The sequence below is a fragment of the Phyllostomus discolor genome, chromosome 4 (genome assembly GCF_004126475.2).
Source record: "Phyllostomus discolor isolate MPI-MPIP mPhyDis1 chromosome 4, mPhyDis1.pri.v3, whole genome shotgun sequence".
NCBI lineage: Eukaryota > Metazoa > Chordata > Mammalia > Chiroptera > Phyllostomidae > Phyllostomus > Phyllostomus discolor.
In genome coordinates this window covers 15,346,580-15,368,089 of record NC_040906.2, presented here as the reverse complement: position 1 = coordinate 15,368,089, position 21,510 = coordinate 15,346,580, and the positions used below count along the sequence as shown (strand labels likewise).

Sequence of the window (21,510 nt, the reverse complement as noted above, 5' to 3'; positions counted from 1 at the left end):
CTCAGCAAATGGAACCGCAGTGGCAGGTGTGGCCAAGCCCTGCAGGATGGATTTTTGCACCTTCAGAATCTCCTGTCCCCAGCCCCCAGGAGGCGCTCTCGCCCCAGGTCCCCTCCAGGAAAGGCACCTTTGTAGTTGAGTCACCTTTCTCGGGCCTTCTCCCATACAGCATCTTCCTTCTGTCGTGTGGAGCTTGACCTTGCCATTCTGCACATTCAAATGTGTTACAGAGAGGGCAAGCGTGGCAGCCACCTCCAAGGTGGCCCTGGCGTTTCTCACCTCCCGGTATGCACGCCCATCTGTGGCCCCCTACTCCCCCACCCACGATGACTGGGGCTTGGTTTGTGTGCCCAGTCGGCTGCTGGAGAAATGATGACGTGTGACTTCTGAGGCTGTCGGCAAAGGCGTTGTGGCTTTGGCCTGGTCTCTTGGATCACTCGCTCTGGGGGAGGCCAGTGACCGTGTCATGAGGACACTCAAGTGGCCATATGGAGAGGCCCATGTGGTGGACAGCTGAAGCCTCCTGCCACCCGCCAGCACCACCCTGGCTGGCACGTGACAGAGGCCCCTGGACGTGAATCCCCCCAGCTGCAGTCAGGCCCTCAGATGACCGCGGCCCCAGCTGACGGCTTGGCTGCAACGTCATGAGAAACCCAGAGTCCAAACCACCCAGCTAAGTCTCTCATGAATCGCTGACTCAGAGAAACTGTGAGAGGCAATAACTTTGTATTTGTTTTAAACTGCTCCATTTGGGGGTAGCTAACACAGATGACTAACACAGGAACCAGAGCCCAGGATCCCTCGGCAAGCCAGAGGACAAAAGGCAAAGCAGGGAACAGGGCACAGAGGCTGTCGTGTGGGTCCTTCCTTGCTCCCTGGGAAGCTGCACACTCCTTTCTGTAACTCTTCTTCCCTTTCCTCACCCTGCCAACCAGCTCGTCGTCATGACCCAGAAGGTGACTCCAAAGAGGCCGCTGAATCTCGACCTTCCTCCCCAGCCCACCACCCCTGCGCTGGTTCAGACCAACCACCCTTCCACCAGCCTCGTCTCCCTTCCGCCTGCAGAGCCACAGACCACGCTCGAGTGCAAACTGATCATCTCACCCCACTGAGAAGCCTCTGTCCGCCCCTCAGCACACCTGTAGGCCCTACACGGCCTGGTCTTGCCTCCACCTCCAGCTGCCCCCCCCCCCAGAGAGATCTGTTCCTGCCACCCCAAGCTCCCCAACGAAACTTGAAGTCTGTGAAAAGCAGGTCTGGAATGGTAAGCTCATAAACATCGTTCAAGGCCCAGTCCAAAATATCCCTCTCTGGATAGACAGGCATTCAAAGATGGTCCCTCCCTCCTCTGTGCTCCCATAATCCTCGGCTCTCACCCCTGGGAAAACTCGTGGCACATGGAAGAACTAAGTAATCCCTTATGATCTGTCCTCCCTCACATCCAACTGCTTCTCAAAGGCACAAAGGGAGAGCGCCCCGTTCAACTACGCAGCTTTGAGTCCTGCTCCTTCCCCAAGTTCAGGGTCCAACACACAGGCGGAACTCAGTCACTATGCAGCAAATTTCACACTGTAAGGGTTCTCTCCAGCCTAATCCCCTGAGACCAGAGCTGACATTCCGGGGCAATGGAGCAGGTACCAGGGAGGGGGTGGGCCCCACTCTTCATTCAGCTCCCACCCCCGTGGGAGCGGGAAGTAAGGACCATGGTCAGTGCTTCCCAAGTGCTTCAGTGCAAACGCCACTTACGCTCAAACCTAGTAAGGGGGCGGGAGCTGAGGGAGCTCATTGATCCTTCATCCATTCACCCACTGGTCCTGCTCTCCATCCACCCACTTACCTCCTGGCGGTGTGTAGACTGGCTCTCAGCCCAGATGCAGGCCACGCACTAGCTCTGTGATCTAAGGCAAGTCACTTAACCTCTCTGAGCCTGCATTTCCACAGCTACACAGGGGGGGTCATAACAGCATCTACCACACAGGGTGTTGTGAGAATTAGATGAGTTGATGTGTGTGGCTGGCCCCGAGTCTGCTCTCTGTAAGAGTCCACTGTCAGTATCATCATCATCATCATCATGTCCATTGTCTGCATTGTCGTTACACGGAAGAGCCCCGTCTCCCAGTCAGGAGGTCTGGGTTCCAGTTCTGACTGTTGCATTTTGCTGTGTGGCCTGAGGCAAGCCAGTCCCCTCTCTGGGCCTCAGACTCCTGGTCTTCATTCCACTGGCTCAAGGCTTAAAACACAGAGGCTTACTGTCTCCGTGGGAATGCCTCGGGCAGAGCAGCCCTCCAGGTCACCAGGCTCCCACCACACCCTGCTGTCTCCCTCCCCTCTGCCTGCATGGCCCCTGCAGGCCCCTGCATTCCAGCCCCTGGAACAGACAACGCCCTGCTCCAGCTGTGAGATCCGGGGCCAGCTCCGGTCAGCCTCTCTGTCAGCCACCACCTCCCTGCTCCCCCTCCAACCAAGAAGGGGGAACCCGGGTTCCAATCCTGAAAGTGTCCCAAATGCTGATGAGGTACCCTGGTCTGTGGGTGACAGGGATGCCCATGGCACGAGGCACCCTTTCTCACCAGGGAGAAGCAAGGGCAGGAAAGGCCCAATCCCTGCCTCCTGGCATCCCTCAGATGCCCGAGTCCTCCCCAGGCACACATCTCAAGATCCATCCCACCTGAGTGGACCGGGGCCTCCCCAGCTCTGAAGGAAGCCACTTATGACAGCGACCCCTCAAGATGACACTCCCTAGAGAGCAGCCCTGTCAAACCGAAGCTCCGCGCAGCCCCGGGAGCCCCAGCTCCATCCAGGGTGCTGACACTGCCCCACACAGCAGAGCACAGCAGGTGGCCTGCCGGGGAGCTGAGAGCCCCCTAGTGGGGAGGGGTCCGCAGGCCACCTGTCGGGTGGAGGACGCCACCCCCAGCCCCAACGCTTGGTCTTGGTCAGCCTCTGTCCCTCTAGACTCCGCATACTCTGTCCTGGAGTGGCTTCCTGCCTCCCTGGAACACAGGAAGCCCACATTGTTGGGATCTAAATGGCCTTTTCCTCCTGGCCTAGCATCGGAAAACGAGCACAGAGCCTCCGTGTGCACCTGCCCCCGGAGATAAAGGCCCACACACCAGGTCCACCTCAGCTCCTTCCCTGGCTGCCCACCTGCCTGCCGGGCCTCATGGCCCTGCCCTGCCCTGACGGGCCTGGAGGTGTGTGCTGGTTGAAATCATGTGTCACCTTGGCTAGGCCATGGCACCAGATATTTGTGCAACTTTACTCTAGATGTTTCTGTGAAGGTTTTTATTTTTAATATAAGATCAACATTTAAATCAGCAAACACTGAATAAAGCCTCTACCGTCCATAATGTGGGTGGGCCTCGTCCAATCAGGCGAAGGCCTGTATATAACAAAGACTGATCTCCCCCAGCGAGAGGGAATTCTGCCAGCAGAGCTTTGTTGCTGTTGCTATTTTTAGCAGACTGCCTTTGGGCTTGAACTGCAGCTCTCCCCTGGATCCCCGGCCTCACGGCCTACCTGCAGATCTTGGACTTGCCAAGCCTCCACAGTTGCAGGAGCCGGTTCCTTATACCAAATATCTGTGCATCCACCCATCACATGTCCCGTCGGTTCTGTTTCCCTGGAGAGCCCTGCCTCCTACGAGGAGCCCCGGGGGCGCAGGCATGGTGTGGCTCTGCATTTGCAGCAAGGAGAAACCGGTAGGTCATCCCACCCAGTCCTTTCCAAACTTTAGTTCAGCAGCCTCCTTCTCACACAGATGAACTCTTGTGTGGAGTCTCAGTGATGCTGGTTAATATTTATTAAATGCTTGTGATGTGCCAGGCTCTGTTCTGACCTCTTCGTGTCTGCTGTCTCATGTAATGCCTGCGGGTGCCCGGGGAAGGAGGTTTGTCGCATGTCTCATTTGGAAAGTGAGGCCCTCAAGGCTCAGAGAGGCCAAGCGATCTGCCTCGGTTCTTGCTAGTAAGGGGCACGCTGGGGATTTCAATCCAGGGCATCCAAGCCGTGTGCGAAACCACTGCACTGTCCTGCCCCTGGGTGTACTTAACTCCTGAGACCAGAGCTGCTCTGTCTGAAGTGGGCAGGAGTTTCAGGGCCCCGGCCCCTTAAGCCACTCCTTGGATTTCCCCCTCCCCCCACTCTCTCAGGCCTCTAAAGCAATGCCAGAGAAGCTCACAGCTTCTCTGAGACCCCCTTTAGAACCTCTGATCTAGTCCAGCCCCTCACTTAGAGAAATGGAGAAGCCAGGCCCAGACAGGTGAGGTGTCTCGCCCAAGGTCACACAGCAAGGCTGCCTCCGATGACTCCAAGGTGGTCCTCGGACACAGGGGAGAACCTGAGGTCCCCAGTGAAGTGACACAGGGGAGAGGGCTCCTGAAGCCGGGTCTCCCCAAACCTAGCCAGGGAGAGCACCCGGGTAGGCCTGTCCCACACGGGCTAGACTGTCTTCCCCAGGTGCTTCCCACACGGAGGAAACTGCCCCCAGCGCCCAGGCCCAGCAGAGGCATTGAGAAGGGGAGGAGCCTAAGTCTGGGCCTCCATCCAGGTCCAGACGGCAGCCCTTGGGCTCTCAGGCTGGTGTTCTGGTCTCTTCTGTTGGGCTTCAGCCCAGCAGGAGGCCAGGGCCCTTGGGCGAGGCCCTGGACTCCCTAGAGCATGGCCCCCAGGGATCTGTGGGAAACCCACTGGGAGCTCCTACACACCCCTCACCACCCAGCCTATATAAGCCTTCCCTGCTGAAGGCTGACAGGAAAAGCCCTGCTAAGTCAGACACAGCCTTTCGCACACACCTCTGTGCCAGCTTGGCCACGACGTTCTGTGACTGTCCGGTGGCGTGTCTGCCTTCCCAGGTCAGGCACTGGGCCTCGGCCCCAGTTCCCACCCAGCATCCAGCCTAGAGGGGCTCAGCTCATGAGCGGCAGGTGGATGCTCACGTGCAGGCAGGCGAGGCAGCAACCTCCGTGGGGGGCGTTATGCAGCCTTCCCAGATGCCAGCAAGGGACGCTTCCAGGCTCTCCCACTCTCTGGGCCTCAGCGAGCATGCTTGGTGCAGCCCCTCATGTACAGATGAAGAAACTGAGGCCTGAGCAGCAAAGTGATTTATCTGAAGTCACAACAGCTCCGTGAATGGCAAGGCCAGAAACAGATCCCAGGTCACTAACGGTGGCCCTGGGCCACTTCTCCTGCCATTGTCTCCTCCATCGCTGTCTCCCTCACAGGGCGCCTTAGTGCCCAACACTAGTGCCACTTACAGCCGCACACAGGACCTCGGTGCTCCTCACAATCAGCCCCTGTGAGATGCAGAACAGGGTTCATTACTAACCCGTGGTGTATGGGAAGGAAAGGGCTCAGTGGTCCCACGGTGACCTCTTGGCCTATATATCTGTCACACCTACACCCACGTCTTGTCACCTTAGTTCTTTGTCTGCCTCGTTGGTCCCTGAGTCCCCAGAATCAGGACTAGACTTCAGGTTCCCCGACGCCCTTCCCTGCCCCCGTCTCACCCCACCCCCTGCAGCCAGATTGCATTAAACAGTGAAATGCAGGAGGAGGAGAAGGGGAAGAACCATCGAGGTTGTACAGCAGGCCAGCCGGAGGGGACGGGATGAATGCCCCAGTCTCTCCAGATGTAAAAGAGTGTCCTCTCTGCCCCCAGCTGACAGCAGAATTTCCCTCAACATTGCAAGGCCCTGTGGAGACTGTAAATCCAGAGGTTTGGTGTGCTATACACCCCGCCCACCCATCACCCCTGGCTGCTAATTCAGAGAGTTCCCACAGGCCCTTTGGGTTGGGCTTGGTAAGAAACATGCGACCTGGAGTTTAGCCCACAACTGCCCCCTCATCCAGGAACAGCCCATACATGGTACCTCTGGATGGACGGGTAGATGGGTGGATGAATGGGTAGATGGGTGGATGGATGGGTGGATGGGTGGATGGATAGGTGGATGGACAGGTAGATGGGTGGATGGATAGGTGGATGGATGGGTGGATGGGTGGGTGGATGGGTGGGTAAATGGATGGGTGGATGGGTGGGTAAATGGATGGGTGGATGGACAGGTGGATGGACAGACAGATGGCTAAGGGGGTCTATCATTCTTGTGCCACCACAACCTCCTAGTTCCAAAGCACAGAAAGCTGGCTCATTCCTGCAGCTCCCACTAGTAAGCCCAAGTGGCCCCAACCCTGCCCGCAGGCCTGGTGACCCCAACCCTCTTGCTGAGGATGCACATGTGGCCAGTCAAGCCCGGAGCCTTCTGTCCGCTCTTGCTGGGCTGACCCCTGGCCCTTGCATGGCCTAGTCCTGACACTTGGTGGTGCCTCTGCCGTGTGGCCCGGGCTTTCTTCCCTCTTCTCACTAACTCACCCGGAGCTGCCAAACCAGCCTGGCAGCCCACTGGCCACCTGCCCTCCACTCTGGTTCACACCTGGCAGGCAGGGCCAGGCTCCGAACCGGGTGAAACCGGGGTCAGCCCTGCTCACGTTGGGCGCCTTCCATTCACTTGCGGTCAAATTCCCTCCTCACCCGCGCCATCAGGCCAGGTCAACTGGGTGAGCCTCGGACCACGGACTCTCACAGGACACAAGGCCAGCAACGTGCCCCAAGGTCTCACAGGGAGTGTGCTGGGACTTCCTTCTACCCCACCCCCTTTCAGAGCAGCAGCGCGGGTCACTGGGGTGAAGGGAGGGCGCACTGGGGAAGGAAGGAAGGAACTGGGGGGAGGGTCAGCAGGTTCTTGGGGTGCGGTGGTAGTACAAGCAAAAACAAAATCTTTTTAAACCCTGCCCTCAGCAATTCCTTCCTTCTCCCAGACTTCTCCCAGCTCCCACCCTAAACCACAACCTGACCCAATCAGAACTCCTAGGAGGAGGGTGACACCATGCGGCCGATTTTGGAATTACAAAAGTTCCCATTGGCCCCCTAAACTCTACCCTTCTTCCGTTAAGGACTATAAACTTCTCTCTGCCCTTTGGTTATAGCAGGCCTAGCCTGGAATGCCCTCCACGTGCACATTCACACACACACACTCACACACACTTCCGTCCACCCAGTCCATCCTCCGACACCCAGCTGAAACGCCTGGTCTGGAAGCCTTCCCTCCCCCAGAGAGCACAGCCCCCTGACAACCCTACACTGACCCGGCCAGCTGTGTGCTTTGGCGAGAGACTGACTGACTCTGAGCCTTGGTTTCCCCATCTGTGAGAGAGGGTGCCACCAGCGCCCTCCAGGCACCCTGAGCCATATACGAGACAGTGCACTCGAGCCATCTAATAGTAAGTGCTTCAAGAATTGTTCACTCGGCCCCGATGCCCAGGCTCCCAGAACCACCAGGACCGTGGCGCGGAGGGAAAGAAGCAGAGAGTCAGGTGGAGTAAAGGTTCCGGGGCAGGCAGGAGCCCGGCCCCTCTGGCCTACCTGACATACTCGGCATTTCGGGAACTGTGCAAGGTACAGCGGTACAAGGTCCAAGGTCTCGGTTTGGACTTGGGGGCAGGGAGAGATGGGTTGACAAGAGCTGGCAAGGGGTGGGGTCCTGCCGGGCCTCACAGCCACGGGGAGGGCCCTGTACTCTGTCTGGAGGGTAGTGGGGGCTCCCAAGGCTCCGCCAGGGAACCAGCACAACTAGACCTCCATGGAGTCCCGCTGCGAGCCGGCATGGAGGGCGGACTGGAGCGTGTGGGTCAGGAAACGGGAGGCAAAGGGGCTGAGGCCAGTCACACAGGTGAGAAGTGCCGGCAGCCTGGAATGGCTGCAGAGAAGCGCGGCGACTCAGGCTGTGTTGGGGGGTCCTGGCGAATGATGGGAGGTGGGGGTGAAGGAAAGGGGGCATGAGGTGAGGTGGGGCGCCTGGAGGGTGATGGCGTCCATCACCAAGGCCAGGTGTGGCGGCCTCCTGCTGACTTCACTGTGATGTGGGACAAGACACCGGCTTCTCTGGCAAACAGCCAAACCCCAGGCTGTCCTAGGAGCGTATGAAAACAATGGTTGACAAACCCTGGCAGCCAGCAGGCCCCCCCTCAAGTCTGACTTGGGACCCCTCAAACTCATCCCTAAACTGCCACAAGGGGGGGACTGCAGCTTGGTGTCTTTGTAATACTCCCAGTGCCAGGTACACACCATCCACATGCTAACCAAATGACCTCTGTGTGTCATCTACATGCCCCCACATGCCTCCCACATGCTATCGCATACTATCCATACACCTTCCACATACCAACACATAGTGTCCACATGCTTTCCACGTGTCGGCACATACTATCCATACACCTTCCATGTGCCAATACATACTGTCTGCATGCTGTACACATGTCACCACATGCTATCCATACACCTTCCATGTGCCAACACATACTATCCACATGCTTTACACATATCATCACGCACTATCCCTACACCTTCCACATGCTGGCACATACTATCCACACGTTTCCACATATCACCACATACTATCCATATACCTTCCACATGCCATTCGCAGACCATCTGTATGCCATCCATATACTTTCTTCATGCCATCCACGTTATACCAGTCATCCACACAGACAAGCTACATGCCATTTCCATGCCACCCCTCACCTGCCATGTGCCAGCCACACACGTCCACATTCCTGCCATCCGGTGTGCCTCGCATCGCCCCCCCAAATGAGATGAGGCACCAGATCAGGACCCCAAAGACACCCACAAAACCAAGTCCAGCCTGGCCTGGCCTCAGGCCACCTCCAGTCCCATGAAGACGTGCGCCCATGCCCCCAGCCCACTGGCTGCTCACCTTTGCAGGTGCAACCCTCCCGGGTGATGACCTGCCGACAGATGCCACAGGGCTTCACCTTCTTGAAGGTCTTCACCTTGAAGTGGTGCGTCTTGGGGGCCTCCAGATCCTCTGGCTGCGGGGGGGAAGGCACAATGATCAGGCCTGGGCAGGAGGCTGGGGCTGAAGCAAAGGGGCAGGGGCTCTGGAGAAGAGACGGGCAAGGGTTCGGGACAAGGCAGGAGCCGCTTTGGGTGTGGAAGGCCTGAGCTCATTTCTGGAAGGAAGCACCCAGAGAAAGAGAGAGACCCTCCCCCGCTGTGGGGGGACCCAGACCCCCAGGTGGGGTCCAAGTCCTGGGGGCCAGATGACACCTGGACACCCCAGCACCCCGGGATCACGGGACCCCCGTGGTTTCTCGACCACTTTTCTATTTACTTCAGGAACAAAGTGCATGCATTTAAATGTGTTGCTCGATACAACTTCACACATTTATGCCCATATAAGCACCCCCACAAAGGCTCCCTTGTGGAGGTCCTAGTCAACATCCCCTGAGGTAAAGACAACTGTGACTCCCATCACCGAAGACTGATTTGGACAGATCTTTAAACTTCTTGTGAATAGAATTATACAGCATGTATTCTTATGTCTGGCTTCTTCCACTCGGCCTGTCTGTGAGCTTCATCCATGTGGTTGGTTACACAGAGCGGTAGCTCCTTCCTTTTTGTTGCTGTGCAGTATTCCACTGGGTGCATAGAGCTAATTCTCTTACCCATTTACTGTTGATAGTCTTTAACGTTTTAACCCATGGGCACGGAACGCCCTGTCCCTCCGTTGTCTCTCATCCTCACTGCCATCCCCCGACCCAGCCCAGAAGGCTTTTTCCATCCTTAGTTTTATTTTTTATTCTTCGCATTAGGAAAATCTTGATGTTAAATATCCTATTTAAAGCTACACCACTACACACATGAAATGAGAGGCAGGGTGGTTGTCCAGGCTTTCTCTGTATCTGACCCACCGTAACCTCCTGGGCCAGTCACCCTCCAGCCCCCCATTCCTGCAATACCATGGCCTCAGTTTCCTCTTCTGGACATCTCGAGGTAGGGTGCCACACCCCTCGAGCTCTGACAATCTGTCCTTTGGAACAATGCAGGGGAACACACTCCAGGCACAAAGCCCTGTACCCACACTGCTTACAATCACCCTCCCTGCAACTACAGCCCCCAGCCCAGGCATGGGCTGGCAGAGGTCCCCCCCTGAGAGGGCTGCCCAGAGAAGTCGTCCCTGCCTGCGGGTGCCATTCCTCTCCTAGGCGCCCCACTCTGGTGTCTAACCTGGCTCACTTCCCTGCTCCGGCAGCAGGGGCCAGCAGAACACAGACCGCTCCTCCCTCTCCCTCCCCGACAGAGCATCCTGACTCCGTTTGCCCATCTGCACGCACTTGGGCACACACAGAGACACGACTGCAGACCTGCAGTTCCTGGGAGCGGGCTCTGCTCCTCCAAGTGCCCCTCTCACACCCCGCCCCAGAGCCTCCTAGCTCTGAGACAGGGGCCAGAGGGGCAAACCTGTGTGTGTCCAGAGCGGGAAGGGTGACAGTCTCCCACAAACCCAGCATGTCCGGAACTCTTATCCGAAGACACCACAGTGATGAGTCTGGGACAAGAGAGTGAGCCATGAGACGCACGGAGAGAAAAACAAAGGGAGAGAAAGACTGAAATCCAGAGTGACCAAGAGACAGAGATAGAGAGGCTGAGAGCAGACAGGCACACAGACAGAAGGACATAGGGAGAGAGGGAGGGAGAGAAGAGGTGAGACAAAGACAGAGCGGACAGAGACGGAGACAAAAAGACAGACGGAGAGAAGCCACAGGGAGTCAGATGGAGAGGGGCAGGGAGACCGAGATAAAAGCAGAGACAAAGAGCGCTCCCCACAAGCCCACACAGACAATGCGGCAGATTAGATGGAAGCACAGAGGCTGTAAAGGGAACCCGAGAATCAAAGGAGAGCAGACAGACAAAAGGACACAGGAGCCAACTTGAAGGGACCCCCAAAGGCTAAATCTAGGAAGATCAGAGCCTCAAAATGCATAATGACAGGAATGGCTTAAATGAACCCACTCTGGTTCCTGAAATGACTGAATGAATTGAAAGAGGAGGAACAGAGTATTTACAAGTCTCAAAGCACCTCCCCACATCGCACTTGTAAATTCCCGGCAGACTCCACTTCAATCAAGAGATCAAAGTTAACATCCCCAGTAACAGGAGGGGCGGAGAGGATGCGCCGCGGGAGGGTCTGCACAGAGAACTCCACATAGCGACCTTCCTGCCCAATCTAATCTAATCGTGCGTGCGGGAACAGCGGACCAACCCAAACTGAGGGACCGTCTACCAATTGCATGGCTTGGGATCTTCAAAAGTGACAAGGTCATGAAAGTCAAGGGAAGACCGAGGAGATGTACAGACTGAAAGAGACTGAGGAGACACGACAGCCCAATGCAGGGGCTGGTTCTCGACCGGGAAGGGCAGCGCTGGCCATGGGACAGGACTGGCCGCACTTCAGTGGGGTCTGAGGATGAGACGGTGGTCGCGCATCAACGTTCGTTTCCCGACTTTGATGGCTGTGTTGGGTTAGGTAGAAGAGAGTCCTTGTGGGAAAACCAGGACATTATTTAGGGGTGGTGGGCATCGTGGCAGCCCCTTACCCTCAAACAGCTCAGGGAAAAAGGTCTTTGCATTGTATCTGCAACTTTTCTGAACTTCGATAGCGTCTCAAAATTTAGAGACAGGCAGACAGCTAGAGATGGTGGGAGGCAGGAGGAAGCAGAGGCAAAGCCCAGGGCAGAGGTGGAGGGAGCAGAGGGTGACAGAGACAGGTGTGGGTGCCAGGAGCCCAGCATCATCCCCTGGTGGGTAGGCCAGGCAGCAGGTCTGGGTTCTGAGATTCCAGAGAGCTGGGTTTTAGGAGTGGCGGCGCTTCCAGCATGCTCTAAGGGTGGGGTGAGGGTAGGGGGGATGGGGCACTGCCCAGCTCTGGACCTCACTCAGGGTCCACATGCCTCAAGGAGGGGCAGAAGAGTCCCCTCCGTTCTGAGGTCTCACCTTGCCTGTTCTCCCATCTCAGTTCCCAGCCGGCAGCCTTCTGGAGGATCTCTGTCGCAGGCATTCCAGGGACAGGGCCGGCCCAATGTCAATGGCAACAGCCCAGGCATAGGGTGGGAGGAGGGGCAGGGAGGGGTCTTGAAGTTCGATTTAGGGCCTGTATGGGGAGGCAGGCAGGAAGTCCGATAGCCCAGTCATCTCAGCCCTAGCCTGGCGCCTCCAAGCCTGCCTCTCCCACCCCACTAAGTCAGGCAGAACGCCCTGTTCCAGCTTACACCCCAGACTTTCTGCCTACACCCCAAATCCAGCCCTTCCTCCAAGGCCCAGGGAGAGAGGCCTCCTCCCCAAAGCGTAGCTGAAGCAGCGGAATCTCACGAAAGAGGGTCCCAGCTGCCCAGTAAACAGATGGGGAGCAGGCGGAGCCTTCCATGCTAACAGGCAAACACCCGGGGTTTCCCCCCCCCCCCCCCCCCGGGCCCAGGGCTTGCCTGCCTAGCTCCATAAAATCTCAGTGTACAAAGCCCCTCCCGGCATGGGCTTGGAGAGCAGAAACAGGGTTTCAGATCCGCTCTCTGGCCTTGCTCACAGCCCCTACAGGCAGCCCCTGGGCACTGGCCCAGCCCACTGCTGCCCCTGGCTCCCACCAGCTCCTACCCTCTGGTTCAGGGGATGGTAGCATGGGAGTCCAGAGATCTGCTTTCTAGGCTGATGACCTTGAGAACATCTGTGGCCTCACAATCCCCACACAAAAATGAGGGGGGCGGACGGAGCAGGGGAAAGGGGGCCAGCCTGAGGTGGAGGGGCAGGGGTAGCTGTGCACAGGACACGCTGATGTTTGCAGGGAATGGGATGTCCCACCAGGTATCACCCTTCCACGGGAGGCTAGAACCCTGGTGGCAGAAAGGAGATGGGCTCAGCCACCCCTAGGCAAGCGGCCCCAGGCTGTAACCTCGGCTCTGCCCAGTTCTGGCTTCCCCAGGTTTCACAGGGAGTGGCCGGTGATCTTGTTGGAAGAGTCACCCTCACGGGTCTGAAGGGATCCAGGGGGCTGGAGAAGTCTAGGCTGGTTGAGCCTCTTATCCTCAAATACCTGAAGAGGCTGTCGTTGTAAGAAAGCCCCAGAAGCGATCAGTGAAGTCACTAGAGGCAAAACAAAGCCCAGCGGGCAGAAGCTGTCAGGAGGCACCACCATTGGGAAGGACTTCCCAACAACCGTGTGTTCGATCCTGATGAAACAGGGAAGCTGGGCCTGGTGGCTAGCCTGCCCTCGCTCAGGGCTCAGGGCGGCTCTGCAGGTTGGGGCAGAGGGTGTGAGTGAGCCCGGAAAGCGCACGGCTCCGTGGCTTGTTGTGGCAATGACCGTCGTTTTCCTGACAAGCGGCAGACAGCCTCACCAAGCGCTCCCAGCGCCTCTCTGCTGGATTAACTCCCAACGGACCCGGGGAAATGGAGGGGCAGAGGCGGCACTGCCACAGAAGAAGCTGCTGGGTCTCTCCAATGCCCCCCTCCCTCCAGAGCCAGAGCCCAGACAAGGAAAGTGGTCCCAGCCCCATCCTCTCAGCCCAGAGCGCTGGCCCTGTGACAGGCCCACTCAGCGTCAGAGGGCTTTCCTGGCCCTCGGGAGATCCCCTCCCTCCCAGGCTCCACTCTGCCAAGCGGCCTGCCTGCCTGCCTGATGCACGACGCACTCCCAGCCAGAGGGTGTGACACATCTGGCTGGGACAGCCTTGACTCTCGCCAAGGCCCTGCGATGGGAAAGGCTGACGGTCCCTCCCTGCCCCGTGGGGGCGGAGCTGAGTCGGGGTGGGTGTGGAGAGGGTGATAACCCTAGTGGTCCTTTGGCTCAGGAGCTCCTGCCTCCTCTCCAAGGAACTTCCCCAGTCCTGCCCGCACTCGGCTCCCTGTGCCCAACACAAGGACCCATGGGGGATGTGGCCAGAGGCCAGAAGTCTGCGAGCCAGAGAGCCTTGTGAAAGAGAGTCATTAAAACGCAGGCCTAGGACGGCCCTGGCGGGTCAGCTCCGCCCTCCCCCTGCCTCCTGGCCTTCCACTCCTCCACGTCTCCTCTCAGGGTCTCGTCACCTTGGGCTGGGATGCAAGGACCTGGTTCGCCTTGGCCATCATTTTTCTATGGAGAAGACCTGGACTCCCAGTGGAGCTGTAAGCTGGCATCCCGGAGTCCCCTGAGCCCCTCAAAGGCAAGCTACCCTCAGCGCCACGTCATCTCTGAGTACACAATGAAGTTCCTCACCCTCCCACCCCCACACACTGTCCCCTGGCCACCTAATGTCCTGCCCGTGTTCTCGGTCACTCGGGGTGGAAAACTCTGAATCACACTCAACCCCTCCCAGCCCTCCACCCTCCAGTCCAACCAGTTGCCAGACGGTGTGAATTTTGTTTCCTAAACACTCTCTTGGCCCTCCCGTGCTTTTTCATTCCACTGCCTCTGCCCTACTGCAGGCCTTGTCCCTCCTGCCCGGGGCGGCTGCGGCAGAGCCTCCAGGACCCACCAGCGCTGGGCCCCTCCTCCCCACGCGGCCTCTGCACGGCCCCTGAGGAACACAGCTCTCTGAGGTTACTGACACCACTGCTCGCCCCAGAGGCTCCCGTGCTACCCTCACATCCAGGAGAAGACCTGCGCTCCCGGGGCCAGCCAGCCAGTGCAGGAAGCTGCCTTGGTGCACACCCAGCCCCCGGGAATCTCAACCCCCAGGCCCCACTCCCTGGCCTGCACCCCCCTCTGAGCCTCCGCTCTGCTGTCCCTTCTTCCCAGAAAGCGCGTCCTCCCCCCTCAGCTGGTAAGTTTCTAGGTGTCCTGCAAGGCCTCATTCAAACTTCATCCCCTGGGGGAGCTCCTGCCAGTCCCTCCCCCTCACCACCACCACCGTCATCGGAGTCAATATCCGCACTGCTGTCTTCTTTTTTGTTTCTAAAAGGTCAACGTCCCTGAAAAGATGAACTGGCACATGCCTTTCGCTAGATTCACGGCTTGTTAACCTTCTGCCACATGGCCCGCTCTCTCTGTATCTCTGGCCCTGGCCTACGCCCAGTCTCACCCTCACACTCGGGGAAACTCCACGCCAGCGCCACACTGCTCTCCAGCACTCCGTCACGTCTAGCTCCTCCTTTCACCCCAGTAGGGCCCATTAGAGTCGGGCCTTTGTTTGGTTTTTAGTTTGGACTGGGGACCCAATCAAGGTCCCGCCTTACTTTGGTTGCTGGGTTTCTTCCACCCGCTTCAATCCAGAACTCTCCACCCTTTGATTTTTCTTTTATGAAGCTGATGTTTTTGTAGAGCCCAGGCTGGTTTGCAGAATGTCCCTCCATTTGCAGCAGTCCGGTCACGTCCTCATGATCCAGCTCAGAGTCCCCCAGGTGTCCCCTCCTCTCCTCAGGAATGCCTTCTTGGTGCCTCGCCCCTGTCCCCCACACAGAGCTAGGGGACCCCGGGCCAGCTGCCTCAGCCCTGTGTGCCTCACTTTACCAATCCAGTAAACAGGCTGATAACCCACAGGTGGTTGCGAGGGGCGGAGCAGGTAATGCCCCAAAAGTAGCACCTGACACACAGCGTGGCCAGTGTTTCGTGTTGTCACTCTGTGTGTGCCCTGCACTAGCCCACAGGGCGGCCCTGTCGGCACACACTTCTGCTCCTCGTCCCCCGTGTCCCAGAACGGCGTGTTTCCCAAACAAGTCCAGCAGCGTGAATCCAATGGCCCCCAGTGTAATCACGCCCCGCTCCCACGGACCTGCCCTCAGGGGAGAGAACACAGGGACACCTGCTTCACTGGCTACAGACACCGGGTACTGGCCTCACCTGACTGCAGAGAAGCCCTGGATCTCCCCGGGAGGGCAGAGGGCCAACAGCGGCACTGACCGGGTCCCTCCCCGTGTGACGGAGGGGCACTCGGGGACGTGGGGAGCCCAGGACTCCATCCGGTGACTGCGTTCCTGAGCTGGAGGAGCTCTCTCCATCAGCCTGCCTCCTCTCTCCCTCTCCACACCCCCACGCTTGGCTCCTTCATAAACCACGTCCCAACATTTCTGAGCAAGAAGTCCCAAGTCCCTTTTTGTGCCCAAAAGTGAAATCATCTCCTGGAGTGGGAGGGCTCAGAGAGGGGATAGCATGAGCCTCATTAATGGGCTGGGCGCCACGGCGAGAGGCTGGCACTGGTCCCTCACTGGCTCGTCACAACGTCCTGCCATGAGGCTGAGGAACTTGCTCTGGGGGGCGCGCATGTGCACACACGCACACACACACACGCACACACACACGGGCGAGGCAGGATGGTGCACAGGTTCTAGTCCAGGTCTGTCCGAGGCAAGGTCCCAAGTCCCTGCACTGCCGCCACTCCCCACAGCATGTCAACAGCTGCCCATCGGCAGCCGTCTCGAGAGCACCTGACGGCCACAGCGCCAGTGCCCCTCTGCCCAGAGGCCATCCACTGACCAGCGCAACCCATCTTACCCACCCTCAGTCAAGGTCACTTCCTGAACCTGGATGTCCGAGTTCTCGCCTTTCACCTTTGGATCTATTTTTAAGTTCACCTACAAGAGGTGTCCCCTGATACACCTTCTCTCCCCCAATCCAGATTAGGTGCCCCCTTAAATGTCCCCTCAGGTTCCCTCTCGGTAACACCCATCTTATCCTAACCATCAGCCCAGCAACTGGGAGCCTCTTGAAGAACGTCGGCGCTCCATAGTCACTTGTGAGGTGGACAGATGGGTCCAGAGGTGGGTCCAGAGGTGGGTCCTCAGGCGGCCGGGTGCCTGGACGGTTTCCTCCACACGGTCCTTCCCCAACACCCTGTCCCTGTCCCTGGGTCGCTCCCCAGCACCCCCTCAGCCCAGAGCCCCAGTGCTCTATCTTTCCAGGAGCCCAGCAGCCGTGTGGCCTTGAGCAAGGGTCCCCTTCACCACGGCTGGAGACTGGAACTAACCAGCCCTGTTTGTCCCAGAAGTGAAACTGTACACAGGCAAGGCCCAGAGAGGTTAAGTAACTGCCCCCACACAGCTACTAAGTGGCAGAGCCCGGGTTTGGGCCCAGGCAGGCTCACTTCCAAGGCTGAGCTCAGACCACCGCGCATGCACACTGCCCGCAGAAGGCCTGCCTTCCTGGGCCTCCACACCACCCTCGCCAGCCACCCCATTCGCGCTGGCCCGACAGGCCCCGCCCGGAAGCACTGCCAGAAGGGACGGCCCCGGATGGGGAGGCAGGAGACCAGGATCCTGGGTCTCACTCTGATTTACTGTGCAGCCTTAAAACTATGCATCGCATCCTAAGCGCTGCCCTTTCTCAGGCTCTTACTGTGTGAGACACTATCCTAAATGCGCACGTGCATGAGCTCACTTGAAACCTGCCGCCCCTATAGGCAGGCGGAAAAAGTGAGGCACAGAGATGTTAACCGCTTGCCTAAGATCACACAGCCACCACGTGGAGAGGCCGGGAGGAAAGCCAGGCACCCCACTCTCAGCCAACACGCTGTACCCGCTCTGCACACTGCTGGAACACAGTGCACTATTTCTTTCTGACTTCGTGCCTCCACCATCATTTTGAAAGACTTTGCAAAAGGAAGGTTCTATGTCAGACCCTGGTGAGTGACATGCAGCCTGGCTTAGCTCCCGAAACCACGGTCAGGAGGCCCCGGGTGGACACAGCCCTCACAGATGAATAAAACTCCAGAGAGAATGAGGTCAGGGCCAAGGGGTCAGAGTGGGGTCAACATGGCAGGAACTGCACCCCAGGAATCTTCTGACAAACATGTGTGCTTAACCCCGGGAAGGACACCAACTCCAGGAAAGAGAGCACTTCATTGTCTGCAGCTGGAAGTGGCCTCACAGGACAACATCCAAGCTTCGGCGAGGTCCAGAAAAGTCCAGTGACCGGCCCAAGGCCGTGCGCCTTGCTCGGGGCAGGGGCAGGGCTGTTCTCCGCCCTGTGGCTCCTTCTGCCCCGCCCTAACCCTGGCTCCTCAGAACAGGGCGAGCCCCTCCGAAAGGAGGAGCCTGCAGCTCTTAACGCCACCGGCACGACACCAAAAAAGCCTTGATTAAAAGGCATGTAATTATTTTCTAAATAAACCATGCTTGAATATGTAATAGCAAATGGGAGCAATTGCTGAGAAAATCAAGTTAGGCATAATATATCCCTACGCTCCTCGGCTGATAATGTGCTTTTTCTTCCTAGAGCTTGTTAAAACTACGCGCTACAGACACATGACTTGCATGCAGCGTTGGCGGCTGTCCCCGCCCAGGGACACGTGCACACACAGACACACACGCTCACACTGGGGCTCAAGACCTAGCTCTTCCAGGCCCTGCCTCAGTTTACCTCCCTGAGGCCACGGGCCCAGCTAGTTCTTGGCCCCAGAAGAGCTGGGCAGAGTCCCTGGGCAGTGAGGAGCCTCCGAGGGGGTGCCCTGCCCCATACTGCCCATCCCAGGGACACCCTCCCCCCCACGAGATCTGGCACACCGGGGAGCCCGACAGTAGGTCGCAGAGTAGTGGGATGGGCGTCCCAGCATTTACCGAGCACTTACTGTGCGCCTGGGTACCTGGTCTTTGGGCACACGTTAGCTCTGTCCCCACCCCGTGGGAGGTGTGTATCATTCTCCCCGCCGTGCAGATCAGAGAACCGAAGTTCAAGAGGACACGTGGGTGACCCAAGGCTTCCCATCTGGTCAGTGACGGAACTAGGATGGGCCCAGCTCGGCCTGGTGTCCAAGTCCACTCACTCCCCACCACCAGGTGCCTCTCCAGGCAGAAACGGCCCCTTGGCAAAGTCTCCAGGGCCTCCGTGCCCCCTTTCCATAATTGATTCCGTCTATATACGCCCTGCCACAAACATACACCACCCCCAAGGCCCACCCAGGAGGGAGGGAGGTGGCTGGTCCTGCCTTGGGCAACTGGAGGAGAGGACAAGAACCTTGACCTGGACAGCGCTGTGCCCCAGACCTGTCCAGTCCTCACTGCCCCAAACTCTGGCTCACCCTGGCGACGGGCACAACCCCTCTCTGCCAGCCCACTCCCACCGGCCTCTTTCCGTCCCCATAAGGGAAGTACCCGCTAAGCTGTTCCACGGGGCTGGGGGTGAGGGGAGGGGCCCGGTGGCACTAGGAGAGAATGTAGGAAAAGGAGCGAGTGGAGAGGCTTAGAGAAGCCCAAAGTGTCAGCACCCACACCTGCCCTGGGCCCCCAGCACCCTCTCCCAGCTCTGGGGCAGGGCAGGCAGTCCTCAGGGCGCTCGTGCGTCCCTCAAGGCAACTCGCCCTTACCGTCCTCATTCGGCCCATGCAGAACGGAGGCTGCCCAGTGGGGTGAGATGCTTCTCCCTGGCCCCTGCGCTGAAGTGGCCCTTTCTCCCCCCACAGCAGCACATCACCCCGGACGCCTAACTGCTGTCCTGTCCACTGCAGGGCTCCCCCACTGCCCGCCTCTCCCCCCAGCACCGTCCGCAGGCCTTCCAGAGCCTGCCGGAAGGGTCTGGAGAGGTGAACTTGGTCAAGGGTCCCTTTCACAGATGGCAACTCCAGCCCCGCTAACCACTGATGCATGCTCCGTGCAGAACATTCCAGCCGCCTCCAAGCTGCTATGCAGACCCATCCCCGCACCTAAGTCCCACACTCCACCCAAGCCCCCTCCTTCCAGCTCTTCCCTCGCCTTCCCTCCTCTGCCCAAAGCACTCCGGACTGCCCAAGTCTGATCCCCCGCAACTGTCAGCCTGAGCTTGCCCGGGCCAAGAGACAGGGCCCTCCTGAGGCCTGGCGGGAACAGGGAACGGGGCAGGAAAGGCCACATCTGGATCCCAGGCCTGCAGCCTCCTCCCCCAGGCCAGCCATCACCCTCCCTCTCAGAGGTCAACATCACCCTCGGCCAGGGATGACTTCCTCACCCCCTGACCCCGTGCATGCCTTCGCCAAGACAGCCGCCGAGCCCCTCTAAGGAAGGGGTCTCCCGTCCCTGCCCCCACCCCTCCCGCAGCAGTCAACGCTCTCCCAGCCCCCTCTCCCCCGAACTGGCCTCAAGACTCTTAACCCTCATCACGGGGGACCCCAGGCCCTGCCCGCCCCCGACGCAGGCACCCTCGCCCAACACTCACTTTCCTGAATCTGGGTCTTTCTCCCTGAATCCGTCTCCTTTCTGCGAGAAGGGAGAAAGAAGGGGCAATGGCTTCCTCCAGCGTGGGGGGTTGGAGGGTATGGAGGAGGGGTGGCGGCAGGTAGAAGCTGGAAGTGGGTCTAGAAGGGGTAAAAGCGGTGGCGTCGGGGGAGAACTCTCCTCCAGCATGTCTTTTTTTCATATTCTAGGTCACTATCTCCCTGTTCCCTCCTCACACTCTTGGGCTGAGCTAGTAAAAGGGTGAAGCATTTTCACCCCAGAGTGCGGCTGGGGGTAGAGGCAGGAGAAGCTCCAAAAAGAAACAAATTTCCTGGCGGATTCCCTCTACTTAGAGCTCCTGGACTCAGCTGGGGGTGAGGAGAGCAGTGGGGGGTGACGGGGTGCTGACCGCAGAACCAGGGCCTCCCCCACAGGCTCTCAGCCTAAGCATAACGGGGTAAGGGGGTGTGCAACATCCCAGCTGAAGCAGCCAGACCTACCCAGAGCATGCAGGACAGACAGATCCACGTCATCTTCGGTGGGTCCTGAGCTCAGGCCACATCCGGGGCCTGCAAACGACCCTCTTGAGCTCTCAGACCCTCGAGCAGCAGAAGAAAGCTCTGAGTCCCAGGCTGCTGCTGCTCCGGCGTAGCCAGCATCTGTGGGCCTCTGGCCCTGCCTGCCTCCAGCTCACCCTCCCTCCTTCTCCTCCTCCTCTCCCCCACTCCACCCCCTTGTCCCAGCCTCCCGTCTCCTCCCTCCTCCCAGGCTCCACTGGTGGCGGTGCAGGGCAGAAGCCCTGCTTTGCAGGGGGTGTGAAGAAGATAGGGCAGAGGGACAACTATTAGAGACACGCCCCCCCACCACCAAGCCACCCCCGACCCTGCACCCCCCTCTCCCAGGCACACAACCCCTGTGAGCCGCCGAAGCCTCTCCCGCCTGCGGACCGATGCTGGCAGACCCCCAGTCTGCTGTCCTCCCTGCAGACCCCTGCCCCCCAAACCACTGATGAGCGGACAGACAGACTCGGGACAGCACAGGCTGCACGCCCCGGGGCTCCTCGGCACTGTCCCATCTCCAAGTACACACGCAGGCCCTCCTGCCTTGGGAACACACACTCATTTGCACACACTCAACTACAGGCCTTCACACAAGAGAAGCCAGGCCTGAGACTGCAGGAGAATGGCCCAGCCCCCAGGCTGTGCATTTCATTCCAATTTTTTCCTACTCCTTTTTTTTCCCTTCTTTCTTTCTTTTCACCAAACATCTGTCCCAGCCCTTCCTGCCCTTCCTAAAGGGAGCCCCGCTCCAGGCTCCCGCGAGAGTCTGTTTTTCTTGACTGTACCCTGGGCCAACATTTGGTTTGCATTTCCCCACTTCCTCCTCCACCTCCCTCTCCCCGTCCCGGGGCCCAGTTTTCACCTCCCACCATTCTACCGCCCACTTCTCCCCACTGTGTCCCCCTGCCCTGCCCCCCAGTCCTCCCTCCCAACTCCCCCCTCCCTTAGCCCAGGGGCAACAGTTGGGGTCTAGAGGGTGGGAAGAAAAGGGGTGCAGGCTCCAAA

The 21,510-nt window shown here is 58.7% G+C and overlaps 1 protein-coding gene across 12 annotated transcripts in view; it reads right to left on the bottom strand.

Moving 5' to 3' along the window:
- Nucleotides 1-20,593, bottom strand: part of TNS1 (tensin 1) — a 183,928-nt gene extending 163,335 nt beyond the window's left edge. For 11 of the 12 annotated variants that reach the window (XM_036022867.1, XM_036022864.1, XM_036022870.1 and 8 more), the window contains exon 1: nucleotides 8,772-8,886. Coding sequence is in view for 1 of the 12 variants with exons in the window: in XM_036022866.1 (XP_035878759.1) it covers nucleotides 8,772-8,886; nucleotides 20,446-20,478 (148 nt within the window). In the remaining 11 variants the exon portion in view is untranslated. Of the gene's footprint in view, nucleotides 1-8,771; nucleotides 8,887-20,445 lie in introns of those variants that run through there. The other variant, XM_036022866.1, reaches the window with a different exon arrangement.
- Between the last annotated feature and the right edge of the window lie 917 nt (nucleotides 20,594-21,510).